Source organism: Elephantulus edwardii, unplaced genomic scaffold (assembly GCF_000299155.1).
Source record: "Elephantulus edwardii isolate Elephantulus edwardi_28Jun2011 unplaced genomic scaffold, EleEdw1.0 scaffold00179, whole genome shotgun sequence".
NCBI classification, from domain to species: Eukaryota; Metazoa; Chordata; class Mammalia; order Macroscelidea; family Macroscelididae; genus Elephantulus; species Elephantulus edwardii.
This window is the reverse complement of record NW_006399929.1, coordinates 995571-1012032: the sequence shown is the minus strand read 5'-3', so window position 1 is coordinate 1012032 and position 16462 is coordinate 995571. Positions and strand designations below refer to the sequence as shown.

Below are 16462 nucleotides of genomic sequence, written 5' to 3'. Positions count from 1 at the left end.
CCCCTACCCCCAAATACAATCCACTCTGCAATTTTTTTTAAGGATTCCTCCCTATATGTACTCCACTTACATTCTCATAAGAGAGTAATTCATTAGGAAAAGACTTAGATATCAAGTTACTTCTGTCATTACAACAGAAATACAAGCTAGGAAGAAGCTTTGGTATTCACCTTGTTCAAATCTGTTTTATATTATTTCTAAGGAATTGTCTTGATATTACCTAACAGCAACATTAAAGTTCATACAATTTATTCTTCAATAACAACAACAAATCAATTATAATAAATAATCTTAAATATTTATTACAATTAATGCAATTTTTCATTTATCCTACTTGCTACAGGAGCACCAAAATCTACTCAATATGTTTTAAAAACAGTATAGGAAACATAAAATTTACTCTTGACCAGCTATAGTAGGGATTCAACAAATAGTTTGAATACATGACACATGACAATTCTTTTTTTGGAGGTTGTAACCTAGTATAAACCAGCTTTACTATCTTAGTTACCTTATTTATAAAGGTGGAAAAATGCAGGAAAATTGCCAGGATTTGTGAAAAGCATCTTAAAGATAATCATTAGACTTTTGAGATAATCCAGGTATTTATAAGAAAGGAAAGCAGAGGCTAAATTTGTTGAGTTTTCCCAGTTCACAAAGCTAATCTAAAACAGAACTGGATTCTTCAGAAGTCAGTTCTTCTTAAGCACAGTTCAGTGCTCTTTCAGTTACAAATGCGCTAGACTACATAACTGGTCTCTAGTTTAATAAGCACTTGAACATTACTCTTTACATTTAAACAAATGACTTACCTGGGTCTGAAAATACTAAAGATGGTGATCTTTTTAAACTGGTCCCTCCTTTCAATGTAGGGTGCAAAGTAATGTTTTCTAAAAGGGAACTCTCATTTTTTGACATTCCCACCTCCTCACCAAAAATATTTAAGTCTAGATGGGAGAAAAAGAATCAATCAACTTCCTTTTACTGAAAAGAATATTTATTACAATAGAAGCTACCAGGTTTTTAAACTATTAGTATTGTAGGCCAATGGATTCTATTCCTAGCTACCAATGACTGATTAATAAATCGTTTTAGCTTTAGAATATTTGTACTCCAAAAATGCAATAACAATTAAATTCTACTTACTCTCAGATGCCATTTTGTCAGTGCCTTTATGCTTTATTCGTTCCAAGGGGTTTTGTTGCTTTTTTTCACAATCTTTAATCTCAAAAAGCTCCTTCTCTTCTTCTCTCTTCTGTCTCATCTTGTCATAAGTAGATTTTGAAATAGAAACTTTACTCTGCATGAAAAAGTTGAAATTTTAAAGTATTCAGGGAGTTTGGCATATAAAATGACTCTCAAGTCAGTATCTATACATTTTATCTGTACATACACATTGTATATATTATACAATATACATTATATAGACAATGTATATACATTATATATGTATATATTATACATTAGAACAACTGGAACAGCATATCAACAGAGAACTGCCTCAAGTGCAGGCTGGATTTAGAAGAGGCCATGGCACTAGGGATATTATAGCTAATGTCAGATGGATCTTGGCTGAAAGCAGAGACTATCAGAGGAATGTCTATCTATGTTTCATTGACTATGCAAAGGCATTTGACTGTGTGGATCATAACAAACTGTAGCTGACTCTGAGAAGAATGGGAATCCCAGAACACTTGATTGTATTTATGCAAAACCTATACCTTACCAAGAGGCAGTTGTCAGAACAGAACAAGGAAACACTGCATGGTTCAAAATTGGGAAGGGTGTATGCCAGGGATGTGTCCTGTTTCCATATCTTTTCAATCTATCTGAGGAACAGATTATCTTGGAGACTGGGATCTATAAATAGAGGTGTGGCATCAAGATTGGCGGTAGACTCATCAACAATCTGTGTTATGCAGATGACACAATACTGCTTGCTGAAACTGAGGAAGACCTGAAGTGTTTGCTGCAAAAGGTCAAGGACTGCAACCCTCAATATAGATTGAAGCTCAACATCAAGAAAACAAAGATTTTCACCACTGGGCTGATTGGCAGCATCATGATAGATAATGAAGAGATTGAGATTGCTAGCTTCAGTTTGCTTGGCTCTACAGTCAACACTCTTGGTAGCAGCAACCAGGAAATTCTGCTGTTAGAGACATCTTCAAAGTACTGAAGAGCAATGATTTCATTCTGGAAACTAAGGTGAGCCTGATCCAGGCCATGGTCTTTGCAATCACTTTTTATGCATCAGAAAGCCAGACAATGATTAGGGATGATAGAAGGAAAGTTGATGTCTTTGAGCTTTAATGCTGAAGAAGAGTACTGAATATACCATGGATAGCTAGGAGAACAAACAAGTTCTTCCTAGAGAGGATGAAGCCAGGCTGGTCCTTGGAGGCAAGGATTCTGAAGTTCTGTTTGACATACTTTGGACATGTTGCAAGGAGGGATCAGTCTTTGGAGAGGGATGTTATGCTTGGGAGGGTGGAGGGACAGCGAAAGCACTGGAGAGGAAGATCCTCAATGAGATAGATTGATTCAGTGACTGGGGTAATAGGGGTAGGTGTGTCAGAGCCAATGAGATTGGCACAGGATAGAGCAGGGTTTAGGGCTGTTGTACATAGGGTCACTACGAGTCACAGGTGACTCAATGGTACATAACAACAACATATACATATTTTGGGAACAGGCATGGCATCTACTTCCTAAACAACATGCCTCTGGAAACTATATGAACTTTGATAAATGACAATAGTTATAGAAAGGCTTCAGGCCTTTTGTTCATAGGGTTGCTATGCATCATGCTTGACTTGACGACAATCAACAACAACATATACATATTAGATGCCTAAACAAAAGAAACTACATAATTTTTAGTCATTATTTTAGGAATCATGCCTGAAGTTATTAGTCTGCTATTCTTTAAGTATATCCCAGAAAAAGGTATGTGCATATTGTTGTGTCAGTATGTGTCCATATTGACCACTGAGTCAATTCTGACAGAGACAAATGAGACAGAGAAGAGATGCCCCAGGATTTTCTTTATAGAATCAGATCATGACTTCTTAAACCTGTAGACTGTAGTGCTAGTGGATGGGTTCAAACTTCCAGCTTTTAGTTTTCAGCTGTGCATTTAACCAACATACTGCCAGGTGTCTTGAATATATATATATATGCCTATGTGTTTATCAGTCCAAGTAACATAGTTGGCTAAACTTTAGCTGCTAATCAATGGTGATTGGAACCAAAAAGATGAGACAATTTAATCTCATAAAAATTTATAATCTCAGAAACCTGATGGGGCAGTTTTCCTCTGTCCTACAGCATTACTGTAGTGTGAGTGCCTTTGAGCTGTGGTGTTGGAGAAGACATACCATGGACAGCCAAAAGAACAAACAAATATGTCTTGGAGAGGGTGCAGGCAGAGCACTCTTTAGAGGCAAGAATGATGAGGCTTCACCTCACAAACTTAGGGCATGTTGCTAAGAGGGGCTATTCCTTGGAGAGGGACACGATGCTGGGAAGCGTGGACTGTCAGCAAAGGAGAGGACTCTTGACCAGGTGGAATGACACGGTGACTGCCACAAACAGATTCATCCTGGAAAGGGTCAAACTGGGCGGCTCCTTGGAGGCAAGGATTCTGAGGCTCCATCTAACATACTTCAGACATGTTGTAAGGAGGGACCGGTCCTTGGAGAGGGACGTCATGCTTGGGAGGGTGGAGGGACAGCGCAAGAGGGGAAGACCCTCTATGACATGGATTGATTCAGTGACTGGGGTAATCGAGATGGATGTGTCAGAGGCAGTGTGATTGGCACAGGACAGAGCAGGGTTTAGGGCTGTTGTACACAGGGTTGCTATGAGTCGCAGGTGACTCAATGGCATATAACAACAACATAGAATTAGTGATGTATTATAAATTCTAAGACCATGTTTAATTATAAGAACAAAATTACATCTATAATAAGGCATCTTTGAGATATACCACCCTGCCCTAAGTATTAGAGGCTCTAGTTACTGGAGTGCCCTGAAAATATTATACAATGTAACAATGAAACAAAATGAGTAAGTTTTTGTACATGAACATAAGAGTGAGGATGCACAGGATGGAACAGGGTTCATATCCTTTGTTCACAGGGTCGCTATGAGTCGTATTCAACTGGATGGCACTTAACATCAAGAGGGTCACTACTGAGTCGGAACCAACGTGACAACAGTAAAGTCTATGTTTGTGCTACGTGATGTCAGAAATCTGGACAGATAAACTAAATGTCAAATATTTACACACAACTTGCTGTTTTTAGCTCATGTTGAATTGGTGCCAGCTCATGGTGATCTCTTGCACTGCAGAGCAGAACTTCACTGAATAGTGTTTTCAAAGGTAGAGATTGTGAGTTCTTTCTTCTAAGACTCCTCTGGGAGAAAATAAACTGCCAACTTTTTGGCTAATAGAGGAGGACTTAAACATCTACTCCGCTCAGGAACTATATACTACTATGTGCTCTAACACCAGAATGAGAAAGTAAGTATTCAAATGATTAAGGATCAGAATTTTACCTACATAAGCAAGATTTTAACTAAAGATAAAAATTTTAATTAAAAATATTCATCACATCAAATTTCATATGTACAATATGATAACATCTTATAAGGTTTAAACATATTCTTAGAGTTAAAACATACCCTTACATCTTTTTCATTCTCAGCATCAAGATATGATGAAATATTTTGTTGGACTGCTCTTCCATAAATTCCTGATGGTGGTTCAAAACTTTGTTTAACAGAAAATGCATCCTCATTTTCCACAGAAGAGATTACTGATTGGTTGCAAGTTGCTGGTGCTGAATTAGCATTTCCAAATACACCTGAAATCAATCAATCACCAATCATTAAATATTTGTGTGAGGGTACAATAATAAAGTTTAAGATAGGGCTCTTGCCTTGAAGAAGTAAACAATACAGTTAGTAAGAGAGACAAATTAATCATAAAAGTGTGAACATCAAATCATTTAAAAGCACAATAATAAAAGATGTGCCGCAGGAAGCTCATAATGTCAAATAACTATAAATTCAATGTGCTGTGTTAACTAGGAGTGATGATGTTGGCTGATTCTAAGATGGTCTTAGGAAGCTGAGATTGGGATAGGTTAGATTTGGACAGGTTGAAAGGTAGAAAAGAAGGATGTCCTAAGATGAGGATGCTTGTAAACGGTGCTGAGCAAACATGAAGTTTGTAAATAGAGAAAATAAACTAGTTTGGCTGAAGAAAAGGCAAACAGAAATAGTAGAAAATGAGGCTGTGAGAGTAATCTGTAGTCAATCTGAGGGAAGAAACTTTTTAAGTTAACCTGAGATTGTTTCAGGCATACAAGTTACAAAAGATGTTCAAGCATTTCACCATATTGAAAAAAGAGCTAAAGGTATACACTTTCAATGTTTGATACCACATTCTAATTTTACAATTAAAAAGGGAAATGATTACTAAAATGTCACAGCAATTTTTAAAGGATATTTGTAAATATGTCACTCCAAGACCTTCTATCTATTAGACTTAAATAAATAACTCAAGAATTAAATTTTGACTTAACAATTTTTATGGGAGCAATAAATGATATTAACTTATATAGATTATTAACTTAAAGTAAGGACTACCATTTAATTTATTCTAATGCTATTTTTGTTTAGCTCTAAGTACCTGGATTACAGCTATTATAGTATATAACTCTCTAAAAATTACTGACATACATTTATCTTAAGTATTTTTTGGAGGGGAGGGATGTATTTTTTTGGGAGGGAGGGATGTAAGTGGTATAAAAATAAGTACTCCTAATTCTTTCAAATGAATTCTTTTTTAAAACAAATAATTTTTAACATTTTTTTAATAAAAACATTCTTTTTAATATCTGTATTATATTCTTCTCTATTACTTATTGATATATTTTGCTTTGGTGAAGAACAAATAAAATTACAAGCTGAATAATTTTTTCCCCCCAAGGAATGAAAATTCTTTATTTTTTTTATTCAGTCTGTAATTTATGGGATTACAGAGTAAATAATCTAGATGCAAATTTATGTCTAGCGTTTTCTCTACCAAAACCCTATGTCCTCATCTGTTAAGAGGAAGGGGAAGTAAATGTAATTTAATGTACAGATATTAACATAGTTGTAAAGCTAAATAACTCTTAAGTACCTTTTCCAACCACTACTACTGAGTCTTCTGATAAGGTATTTGTGGATGTCAAGTCATAACTGGAAATTTGCTGTAAATTTGCTGATGACCCTGTAAATCCTAAAAACAAAACAAAACAACAGATCCCATATGTAAAAAACATTTACTTATTACATAATATTTTAGGATATGGTCTTTAAAAATGGAAAATAAAATTTCATATAAAGAGTTTACAATGTATGTGTACACATTCAGTAAATAGTATACCTTAAATAAATAATATACCTTAAAGACCAGGAACTACAGAAAAAAAACAAACTTTTCTGAAGAGTTTATACACTTCATGGTTGTCGGTAGGAGAGATGCATAAGCAAATAATCACAAAAAAACAACGTGGAACAAAGGAAAAATTGTGAAAAGTCTTTATCCTCCAAAAAATTTAGGTCACTCTCACAGCTCCCTGTACTTACCTAGGTTAACTTTTATCTCAGTTTGGGATTAGACTATAAAAGGAGTACTGATGTTGTAGTGTGTAGCATGTTGTTTTGTTAAATAAAATGTTGGCAGTTCCAATCCAGCTGTTTTGACAGAGAAAGATGGACAGTTTCCTTTGTTTAGCATGTATAGCCTTGGAAACCTGATGGAGAGTCTTTATGAGCCAGAAGTGACTCAACAGCAGTGGACTTTTCTTTTACTAGATACTAAAGCTAATGAGGATAAAATCTAGGTCTACTTTTCACTATCATTCCCCCCACACCCCAAGAGAGTACATAGTATTTGACTTACAGCAATGCTCATGAAATAATGTTGGCATATATTTCTTTAGTGTGCTTTGTTTTACTAGATTTTAAAGCTCATGGGAAGAGAATTTATGTCTATTTTTTATTATCCCTTTTCCCCCTAGTGCATAATGTTTGCATATTCTTGTTGTGTACCATCAAGTTGAACCTGATCCATAGCTGACAAGTTTTCAGAGGCAGTAAATCACAGGAGGAGAGGTTGCTGCTTCTCCCATAGAGCAGCTGGTGGATTCAAACCATATACCTGTGAGCTTGCAAGCATAATTACTTATCACTACTGCGCTCTTTGGAGGCAAAAATGATGAGGCTTCACCTCACATACTTTGAACATGTTGCTAGGAGGGGCTATTCCTTGGAGAGGGACATGATGCTAGGAAGGGTAGATGGTTAGCGAAGGAGAGGAGGACCCTCGACCAGGTGGACTGACCCGTTGACTGCTGCAGTGGGCTTCTGTCTGTCAGAAAGTGTGAAGATGGCACAGGATAGGACAGGGTTCAGATCTTTTTTTCCTATAGTGTTGCTATAAATCATACTCAACTTGACAGCACCTAAGTGTTAATGCTATTAAGTATGACATAATGAACCTATCAACAGCCAATCTGAACCCTGCCCTATTTTGTGCCATCTTCACTATCTCTGAAACACTCAAGCCTACTGCTGGAGTCACTGTGTCAACAAATCTCATTGGGGGCCTTTCTTCCTTTGCTGACCCCCTCATCTTTAACAGTATGATTGATGTCCTTCTACAATGAATAGCTTCACCTACCTACATGTCTAAAGTATGAAAAATGAATCTTCACTACTCTTGCCTGTAAGGAGCCCTCCAGCTGTCACCTCTCCAAGACACTCTGTTCACTCTCTTGGCAGTCTATGGGATATTCAGTACTCTTCAATAGCATCATAACTCAAAGGCATTGATTCTTCTTCTGTCAATCTTCTTCATTGTCCAGTTCTCTGATGGACAGGTGATTGAGAAGACCATGGCCTGAATTATGCACACCTTAGTCTTCAAACTGACATCACTGCTCTTCAGCATTCTGAAGAGATAACTGACAGATTTGCCCAATGCAATATATCTCTTGATTTTCTGACTGCTAGTACCAAAAGTGCTGAATGCTGATCCGAGTAAAATGAAATCAGTGACAGCTTCAATCCTTTCTCCATCTGTATCTTAATGTTGTCTGTTGGTCCTGTAGTGAGAACTTTTGTTTTCCTGAAGTTGAAATGCAACTCATATCAAAGTTCTTGATCATTTAAGTCCCTCAAGTCCTCTTCACTTTCAGCAAACCAGGTTATATAAACTGCGCAACCCAGGTTACTGATCAATCTTCCTTCAAACCTGATGCCACATTCTTCCTCACAGAGTTTGGTTTCTCGAAGTATTTGGATGGAGAAAGAATACAACCCTGATGCATATCTTCCTTAATTTTAAACCATACAGTGTTTTCTTGCTCTGTCTGTACAACTGTCTGTTGGTCTATGTATAGGTTTCAAAGTGTTCTGAAATTCCCATTCGTCTCAATGTTAGCCATAAATTGTTATGACCCACACAGTCAAATGCCTTTGCATAGTCATTAAAAAACCAAATAGACATTCTTCTGGTATTCTCTGCTTTCAGCCAGGATCCATCACATATCAACAAATATATCCCTGATGACACTGCTTCTTCTAAATCCTGCTTCAACTTCCAGTAGTTTCCTAGCTATGTACTGTTTTAGCCATTTTTTAAAAATATTCAGCAGTATTTTGGTTGCATGTGATATTAATGATATTGTTAGCTAATTTCCACATCAAGGTGAAATAGAAGCAAAAGCATAGATTATTTTAGGTTCAGTGAAAGTAAAGCAGTTAATAACTGGTAAATTTAATCAAGTAGATGATTTTTTAAAAATTAATTTATTTATTTTTCATTTCAATGAACATCTACAGAGATTCTGGAATTCCATTCATTCATTGTTGCACTTTTCTCCCCGTTCGTCACCCCCATTTGCTCTTCTCCTGGAAAAGGAAAAACTCCTTCATCGGTACACAATCCCCCCAGCCCGCACACGCCCCACCCCCACCCCCACCTCAAATATAATCCACTCTGCAACCCTCATTCCATACTCTTATGATAAACATAATGCCCTAAAATATAATACTTTTAAAACTATTCTCTCTCATAGACTTCAATGCAGTAAACATAATTTATCCAGTTTTTCTCAGTCTTACCCCCACCCCGATGTCAGCCTCATTCTATAACAGTGGCACTATATAGCATTTATCCCTTTGTGACTGAGATATTTCACTCAGCATCATGCCCTCCAGGGTCACCCATTTTGAACACTATTGCATGAGTTCCTTGTTTTTCAATGCAGCATAGTATTCCATTGTGCGAATATACCACAGCTTTTCTACCCATTCATTTGTTGACGGCCACTTAGGCTGTTTCCAACTCCTTGCTATTGTAAACAAAGCCACGATAAACATGGGTATGCATATATCTACTTGGATGTTGTTTATGGTGTCTTTAGGGTATATTCCCAGTAGTGGAATTGCTGGGTCAATGGTATCGCTATTTGCAACTTTTTGAGAAAGCACCACACTACTTTCCACAGTGGTTGCACCATTTTACACTCCCACCAACAGTAAATAAGGGATCCAGTCTCTCCACAACCTCGCCAGCATTTGTTGCTTGCTGTTCAGTTAAATTTTGCTAGTCTTACTGGGGTGAGATGATATCTCATAGTTGTCTTGATTTGCATCTCTCTCAGAGCTAGGGATTTTGAACATTTCTTCATGTGCTCGTTCGCCATATCTATGTCTTTTTGGTGAAGTGTCTTTTAATATCCTGTGCCCATTTTTTGATTGGATTATTTACCTTTATCTTGTTGTGGTGCTCGAGTATTTTATAAATTCTAGATATAAGTCCCTTATCTGACATGTCATTACCAAACACTTTTTCCCAGTCTGTGGCTTCCCTTTTTACCCTGTTGGAGGAGTTTCTGGATGTGCATAGGGATTTGATTCTTAGAAGGTCCCATTCATCTATTTTATCTTCTCCTGGTTATAAATTTTTCAGAATACTTGGAAGACTCTTTATGTTGTGGATTAGGACGACTAAAGTTCTTCCAAGCTTTTCTTTAATGAATTTTATAGTCCTTGGTTTTAGTCCTAGGTCCATGATCCACCTTGAGTTGGTTTTTGTATATGGAGTGAGGTGGGGATCTTGTTTAATTCTTCTGCAGATAGTTTTCCAATTTTGCCAACACCATTTGTTAAAAAGGCTGTAATTTCCCCACCTAACTGATTTCATCTCCTTGACAAAAATCAGTTGACCATAAATAGATGGGCTGATTTCCGGGTTCTCAATTCTATTCCATTGATCTATGTGTCTGTCATTGTACCAGTACCATGCTGTCTTAACTACCATGGCAGTGTAGTGGGATTTAAATCAGGGAGTGAGATGCCCCCTACCTTTTTTTCTATTTTTAAGGAGTAAGTTGCTGATTTTTAAAAAAAATAATTAAATAATGAAAAAGAGATTATTTTGGTAATTTGCTAAGGCAAATGACTTGTTGTGGCCTTGTGAACATATGGCAGACACTAAAGAAAGAAAGCTGTTCAGATGGCAATTTTTCACATTCTCTTATTTAAGTATGTTGTTGTGTGTCATCGAGTTAAAGCCGACCCATAGTTGACACTCCAGGCAGTAAATCACACAGGAAGAGAATGTCCATTCTCTTCTCATGAAGCAGGTGGTAGATCTGAACTAAGGGACTGCAGTGCAGCTTCTTAAAACTAGGCCACTAGAGCTCCCTGATTTAATTATAATCTGGAATAATCAAAACTAGTTAGCATTCCTACAAGGCAAACAAACGGAAAGAAAATCCAGAAGCCCAGAAAGTTACTCAACAATAAAGAGAAGCATATTTCAGTAAAGGGAAAAAAATTTTCTTAACAAATAGTCCATAGCATAAACTCTATAAATAAAGTTAAGAGATGGCTAAGCAAGTACACTAATTTCATGAGGAAAAAAATACGACATGTTATTGTTAAGTAGGTTAACGTCAATGTGAGAGAAGCTGATAAAATCAGTTTTAATTTTACTTTTTTCATTCTTTTGAACTAAGAATTCTCACTAAATATCAATACCCCCTTACATTTAGGTGTATTAAAAAGAGTTTACACATAACATAACGTTTATTTAATTTCTCCTTACTTTTTCGTCCAGTTTATTCAAGTAGAGAAAGGACATACTGACACATGAGATGCAGTTTGCTAACACCCAAATATCCATGATTAATCATTTTCTGAAAATGGAAAATGGGAAGACTCAACAGGAGAGGAACAAGAGAGGCAGAGATGGCTCCAAGAATGAACAAAAAAAGTTCAAAGTTTTCTTGCAAAACGAACTAATCGGTAGGCACTTACCAGCTGCTCCAAGGGAGAAAGATAGGCAATCTCTGCCTGTGTGACACAGCCTCTGAACACTGAAGGAGGGTCAGTACATCATAACAAATTTTTAAGATTAAAATAAAATCAATGATAAAGATAATTTATTGCAAAAAAAAAAATCCAGAACAGACAAATCTGTAAGTAGATCAGGCATCCTGATTAAATGCCTCTGAAAAACTGCCTGAGGATCAGCTATGGGTCAGTTCTGACTTGACAGTACATAACAACAACTACTTAAGTAGATTAGTTTCTGTCCAGATCGTGTTATTCTTTAGTTGATCTTTGCTTATCAGGCACCTTTTTCCCCAAAGATAAGGTCATATATATTGTTTATAGGGTCGCTCTGAGTCATAGATGACTTGACTATACATAAAACAACAACGGGTCTGTGAGAAAATGTTTAATTCTTCTGGAATTAAAATTTTTAGTCCATGGAATTGGGTTAACTCATCCAGGCCATTTGTCCTCTTGAACTTTAAGCCACCTATTCAATCTGTACTCTGAACAAATCATTGGGAGCTGGTCTATGTGAAGAAGAAAGGGACATCAGGATCAGAGAAGACTCATCAAAATCTGTGCTGTGCAGATGACACAACCTTGCTTGCTAACAGTGAGAAGGACTTGAAGTACTTGCAGCAGAAGATCAAGAATTACAGTCTACAATACACATTACATCCTCAAAATCAAGTAAACAGAAATGCTCACGACTGGGCCAATAGGCAATATCATGATAGATGGAGAAAAGATCAAAATAATTAACAATTTCATCTTGTTAAATCTATAAACAATATCTTGGTAACAGCAGCCAAGAAATCAATATACTTGTTGCACTGGGAAAATCTGCTGTCAAGAACCTTTTCAAAGGTCTAAAGAACAAGGAAGGAAGTCAGTTTAAAGATTAAGGAGTGCCCAATCTAAGCCATGGCCTTTTTAATTACTTCCTATGGATCTGAAAGTTAGACAGTGACTAAGAGTAACAGAAGAATAGATGTTTTTGAGTTGTGGTGTTGGAGAAGTATACTACATAATTCACAGACTGCCAAAATAACAAGTTTGTCTTGGAGGAAATACAGGAGTTAAGGATGTTAAAACTGTTTCAGAGACTTTGCGTATATTATCAGGAGGGGCCAGTCCTTAGAAAAGGATGTCATTCTGACAAAGACAGAAGGACAGAGTAAGAGAGGAAGACTCCAACAAGGTAGACTGACACAATGACTGTAACAATGGACTGGAGCACATAAAAAATGGTATGGCTCAGGACAGGGCAAGACTCTGATCTGTTGTTCACAGAGTTGCTATAAGTTGTAGTAAATTTGATGGAACCTAACAACAAAAGGTAATGCAAGAAAGATATTCTGAGTCAAGATTCTTTTTTGTGAGTGAGTGAGTAAGTGAGTGACTGTGTGTGTGTGTGTGAGAGAGAGAGAGAGAGAGTACAGTCAAACTGGATCTGACTGGTACTGGAGGAGAATGTCCCTCCTTCTACAACAGAGCATCTGGTGGATTCGAACCACGTGAGTCAAGATTCTTAGCCATGTCTTACAATGGCCTAGAAAAATGGTAACAAATGATATAAAATATAAAGTATATGAATGATTGTTTAAAACGCTTAAGACATGATGTATATGAATAATTATATGGAAACCAATAAAACAATTTTAAAAAATCCCCAAAAGAAAGGTTAAAAAAAAAGTCTTAGAAGTCAAACTCAGATTAGAAACTTTATGAGAAATAAGAAATCACTCAAGGTTTTGGTGTGTTTTTTTTTTAAACCACTCAAGTTTTTAACTGTAGCGTAAAAGATAATTCTGGAAGAGATAATGCAGGCTGGATGGAAAAGGGATAAAAAGAAAAAGTGCCACAATAGAAGGTTCTTATAATTTTCCAGAGAAGAAGTGACAAAACTCAAATTACAATTGTGACAGGAAAAAATAAACCAAGACTCAGGAAAAGTTGTAGGATATTGGCCACTGCTTGAATTGGAGAGTGAGGAGATATAGACAAAAATTATTTCACTCCAATGATTCAGATCCTCCCAGAAGAGCCGTGGGTGAGCATTAACATTACTGGTAAGTATATTCATTTTTTCCTGAACACAGGAGCCTATTATTTGTTCCTAAAAGCCTTCTGAGGTCCCAGCTCTTCTCACTATTTCTTAGTTGTTGCAATTGACAGAAAACCTCATAAGCAGTTCCTTACTTCACCTCTGTCTTGCATGTGGACTTCTGAGCTGTAAAACAACCCAGTGGTATGGAATTTAGTCCAGGATTTAAGAGCAATAAATGACATAGTTAAGCCTCTACATCTTGTGGTTCCTAACCTTTATACTAAAATAGACAAAGAGCTAGTCAATAAGCCTTTTATTTTAAGAACTACCTTCCCTGTGTAACTTGATTTGTACCACTGTTAGAACCTCTACTTGGAATATTATTGCTTTTAATTTTTGACTCATGTACTTTTAACTTGTTAAATTTGTGTCTTCTAGGCTGCAACAGTTCCATGATGCATCTTCAAGAATATGAACATGTACGGCTAAGCACAATTAATAAAAGTGCATCTAAATTCCAAAATCAATCTCCACAATAGTTTATGTGTTTCCTATTGCCAAAGGGGCCCTTTAGAGTAGTGAGAGAAGATCTTCACCCTGAAACCTACAGCGTCCCTTTTCAGCAGGAAGTAGCTAAGAGAATACACCGTCCCCTTTTCCTTATGAATCAGGGTGAAATGTCTCTCAGGGAGGAGTGATAGGGAATGGCAAAGGACACATTGACAAAGGACATTAATCAGAACTGGTTTTAACAAGCACTGTGGCAATGGGACAATTAAAACAGACTTTCAAGGAATAGTCATTCAACCTGAATCCTTCAGATCATATGGAGATTTTTGAAAGTATTTCTTTGAGTTTATCATGTTAATTTGCTTTATTTGTGTATAAAGGATGCTCATCTACATGATAACATAATAATGATAAAAAACAAAAGGGGGGAAATATGGGAAGCCAATATTAAATATTTGTAATAAACTGAATGCTATTAAAAAAAAACCGCAAAAAATAATTTCAAAGTTTTAAGTACCAAAATCGGAAGAACAGCAATAGTACTAATAAAAATAAATAGCAAAGAGGAGCAGGACTAGAAAGAAAATGAAGTATAATTTTGAATATGTGGTATTTAGGTTGACCAGATACCTTAGTGGTTGGTATAAAGTTGGAAACACAAATGAAAAGTAATTTCTTAGAGTAGATTTAACTGCTAGTCAAGAAATTTTGAAATAGATCTGATGTAAAAAACATAGCATATGAACTTTGTCCATAAACCAGTATTAAAAAAATTTTATTAAAAATAAATATGGCCCTGCTGTTCAAAATAGAATGCCAATAGTATTAAATGGACAAAATCAGCAATTTTTAAAAAGATAATGTAAAGTTATGTTAGGAATATGAATTACCTTCAAGTATTTTTCATCCTTCACTTTCTTCATATGAAGTATTTTTTAAAATACATAAGTAGCATGGAAAAACCCTATCATTTTTTTTAAAGCAATAGAAATGAGCTGTCACAAACACTTAATTGTATCATGGATTAAAACTGAAGAAGTTTATGAGAAAAACATAAAAAGCTTCAAACCAAGTTCCTTCTCATTTCCACACATACATTCACACTCCTAAAATAGCCTGATTATCTGCACATAGATGACATAAGATGGTTAGAAATAACAAATACACATTTACTCTACTGTCGTAATAATGGCTACATAGAAGAAACAAAACAAAAAATAAAATCTTCAGAAAGCATATAATTTCCTTACCACATAGACTGAGAGGTTACAAGATTAAATACAGATGAACCAAAATTATTCTATCTACTTAATTACTTAATACCCTTTAAAATAATTTTTAGTCTTAAGGTAAATTTTAAAAAAATCACAGCAATAACAGAATTTTGAATCCTTGATAAGAGTAGTCAGAGTATGGATATTTGCTACTGAGTTAAAAAAGAAAAAAGAATGTAAATAGTTAACAACTGTTAACAACAAAAGAGAAGCCTTCTCAACTACCACAGGGAAATTATACTTCTGTTGCCACAGTTTTATTCCATGGTTACAACATAACTAGGCATCTGGGAGTCACTTACTCACATAATTTTCTCTGCTTTATTTTAGTGGTAAAATATCTTTTAAAACTGGGGGGGGGGTGTTTTGGGGGATGAAGTTGCAAGAATTTCTCAGTCTTAACCTCTTAGTAGATTTGCTTTTGATGCAAGGCTTTAAACCAATTTGTAAATATTTACTTGGCAAAATTATTGAGCAAGAACACATCAACAAGAGGGCAAGATAAAAATCTCAAAGTCAATGATTTAAAAAAATTTATATAATCAATTAGGACTCTGATACAAAAACATTAAATTTTTAAAAATCAATTTGTCATGAAATTTACTAACCTTTTGTATGCTTATGTCTTGGGTGCTCCTTACTTTGTATTTTTACAGTACTAGGTGAAATGTCATGGGGTTTATCATCTTCAAAATCACCACATCCATACCCATAGGTCATACGTTGACCAATTATGCTCACACTGGATGCCATGATTCCTATATAAAAAAAAATAAATTATAATGAAAGACAATTCAATTTTTATATATATTTGAAAGAGGTAAGTATATAAGTACTGAAAAGATGACAGACCTACAACCAGGAGAAGATAAAATAGATGAATGGGATCTTTTAAGAATCAAATCCCTATGCACATCCAAAACTGTCTCCAACAGGGTAAAAAGGGAAGCCACATATTAGGAAAAAGTATTTAGTAATGACTTATCAGATAAGGGACTAATATCCAGAATTTATAAAATGCTGGAGCACCACAACAAGATAAAGGTAAATAATCCAGTAGAAAAATGGGCACAGGATATGAACAGACACTTCACCAAAGACATTCAGATGGCTAACAAGCACATGAAGAAATGTTCAAAATTCCTAGCTCTAAGAGAGATGCAAATCAAAACAACTATGAGATATCATCTCACCCCAGTAAGACAAGCAAAATTTAACA

General features: G+C 35.7%; 1 protein-coding gene across 1 annotated transcript in view; it reads right to left on the bottom strand.

Annotated features, from left to right (window-relative positions):
- FAM179B (family with sequence similarity 179, member B) overlaps positions 1 to 16462 on the bottom strand; it is a 137927-nt gene that overhangs the window by 53619 nt on the left and 67846 nt on the right. The window contains 4 exon segments of the mRNA XM_006896023.1: positions 1147 to 1300; positions 4696 to 4871; positions 6197 to 6295; positions 15852 to 16001. Coding sequence (XP_006896085.1) covers positions 1147 to 1300; positions 4696 to 4871; positions 6197 to 6295; positions 15852 to 16001 — 579 coding nt within the window.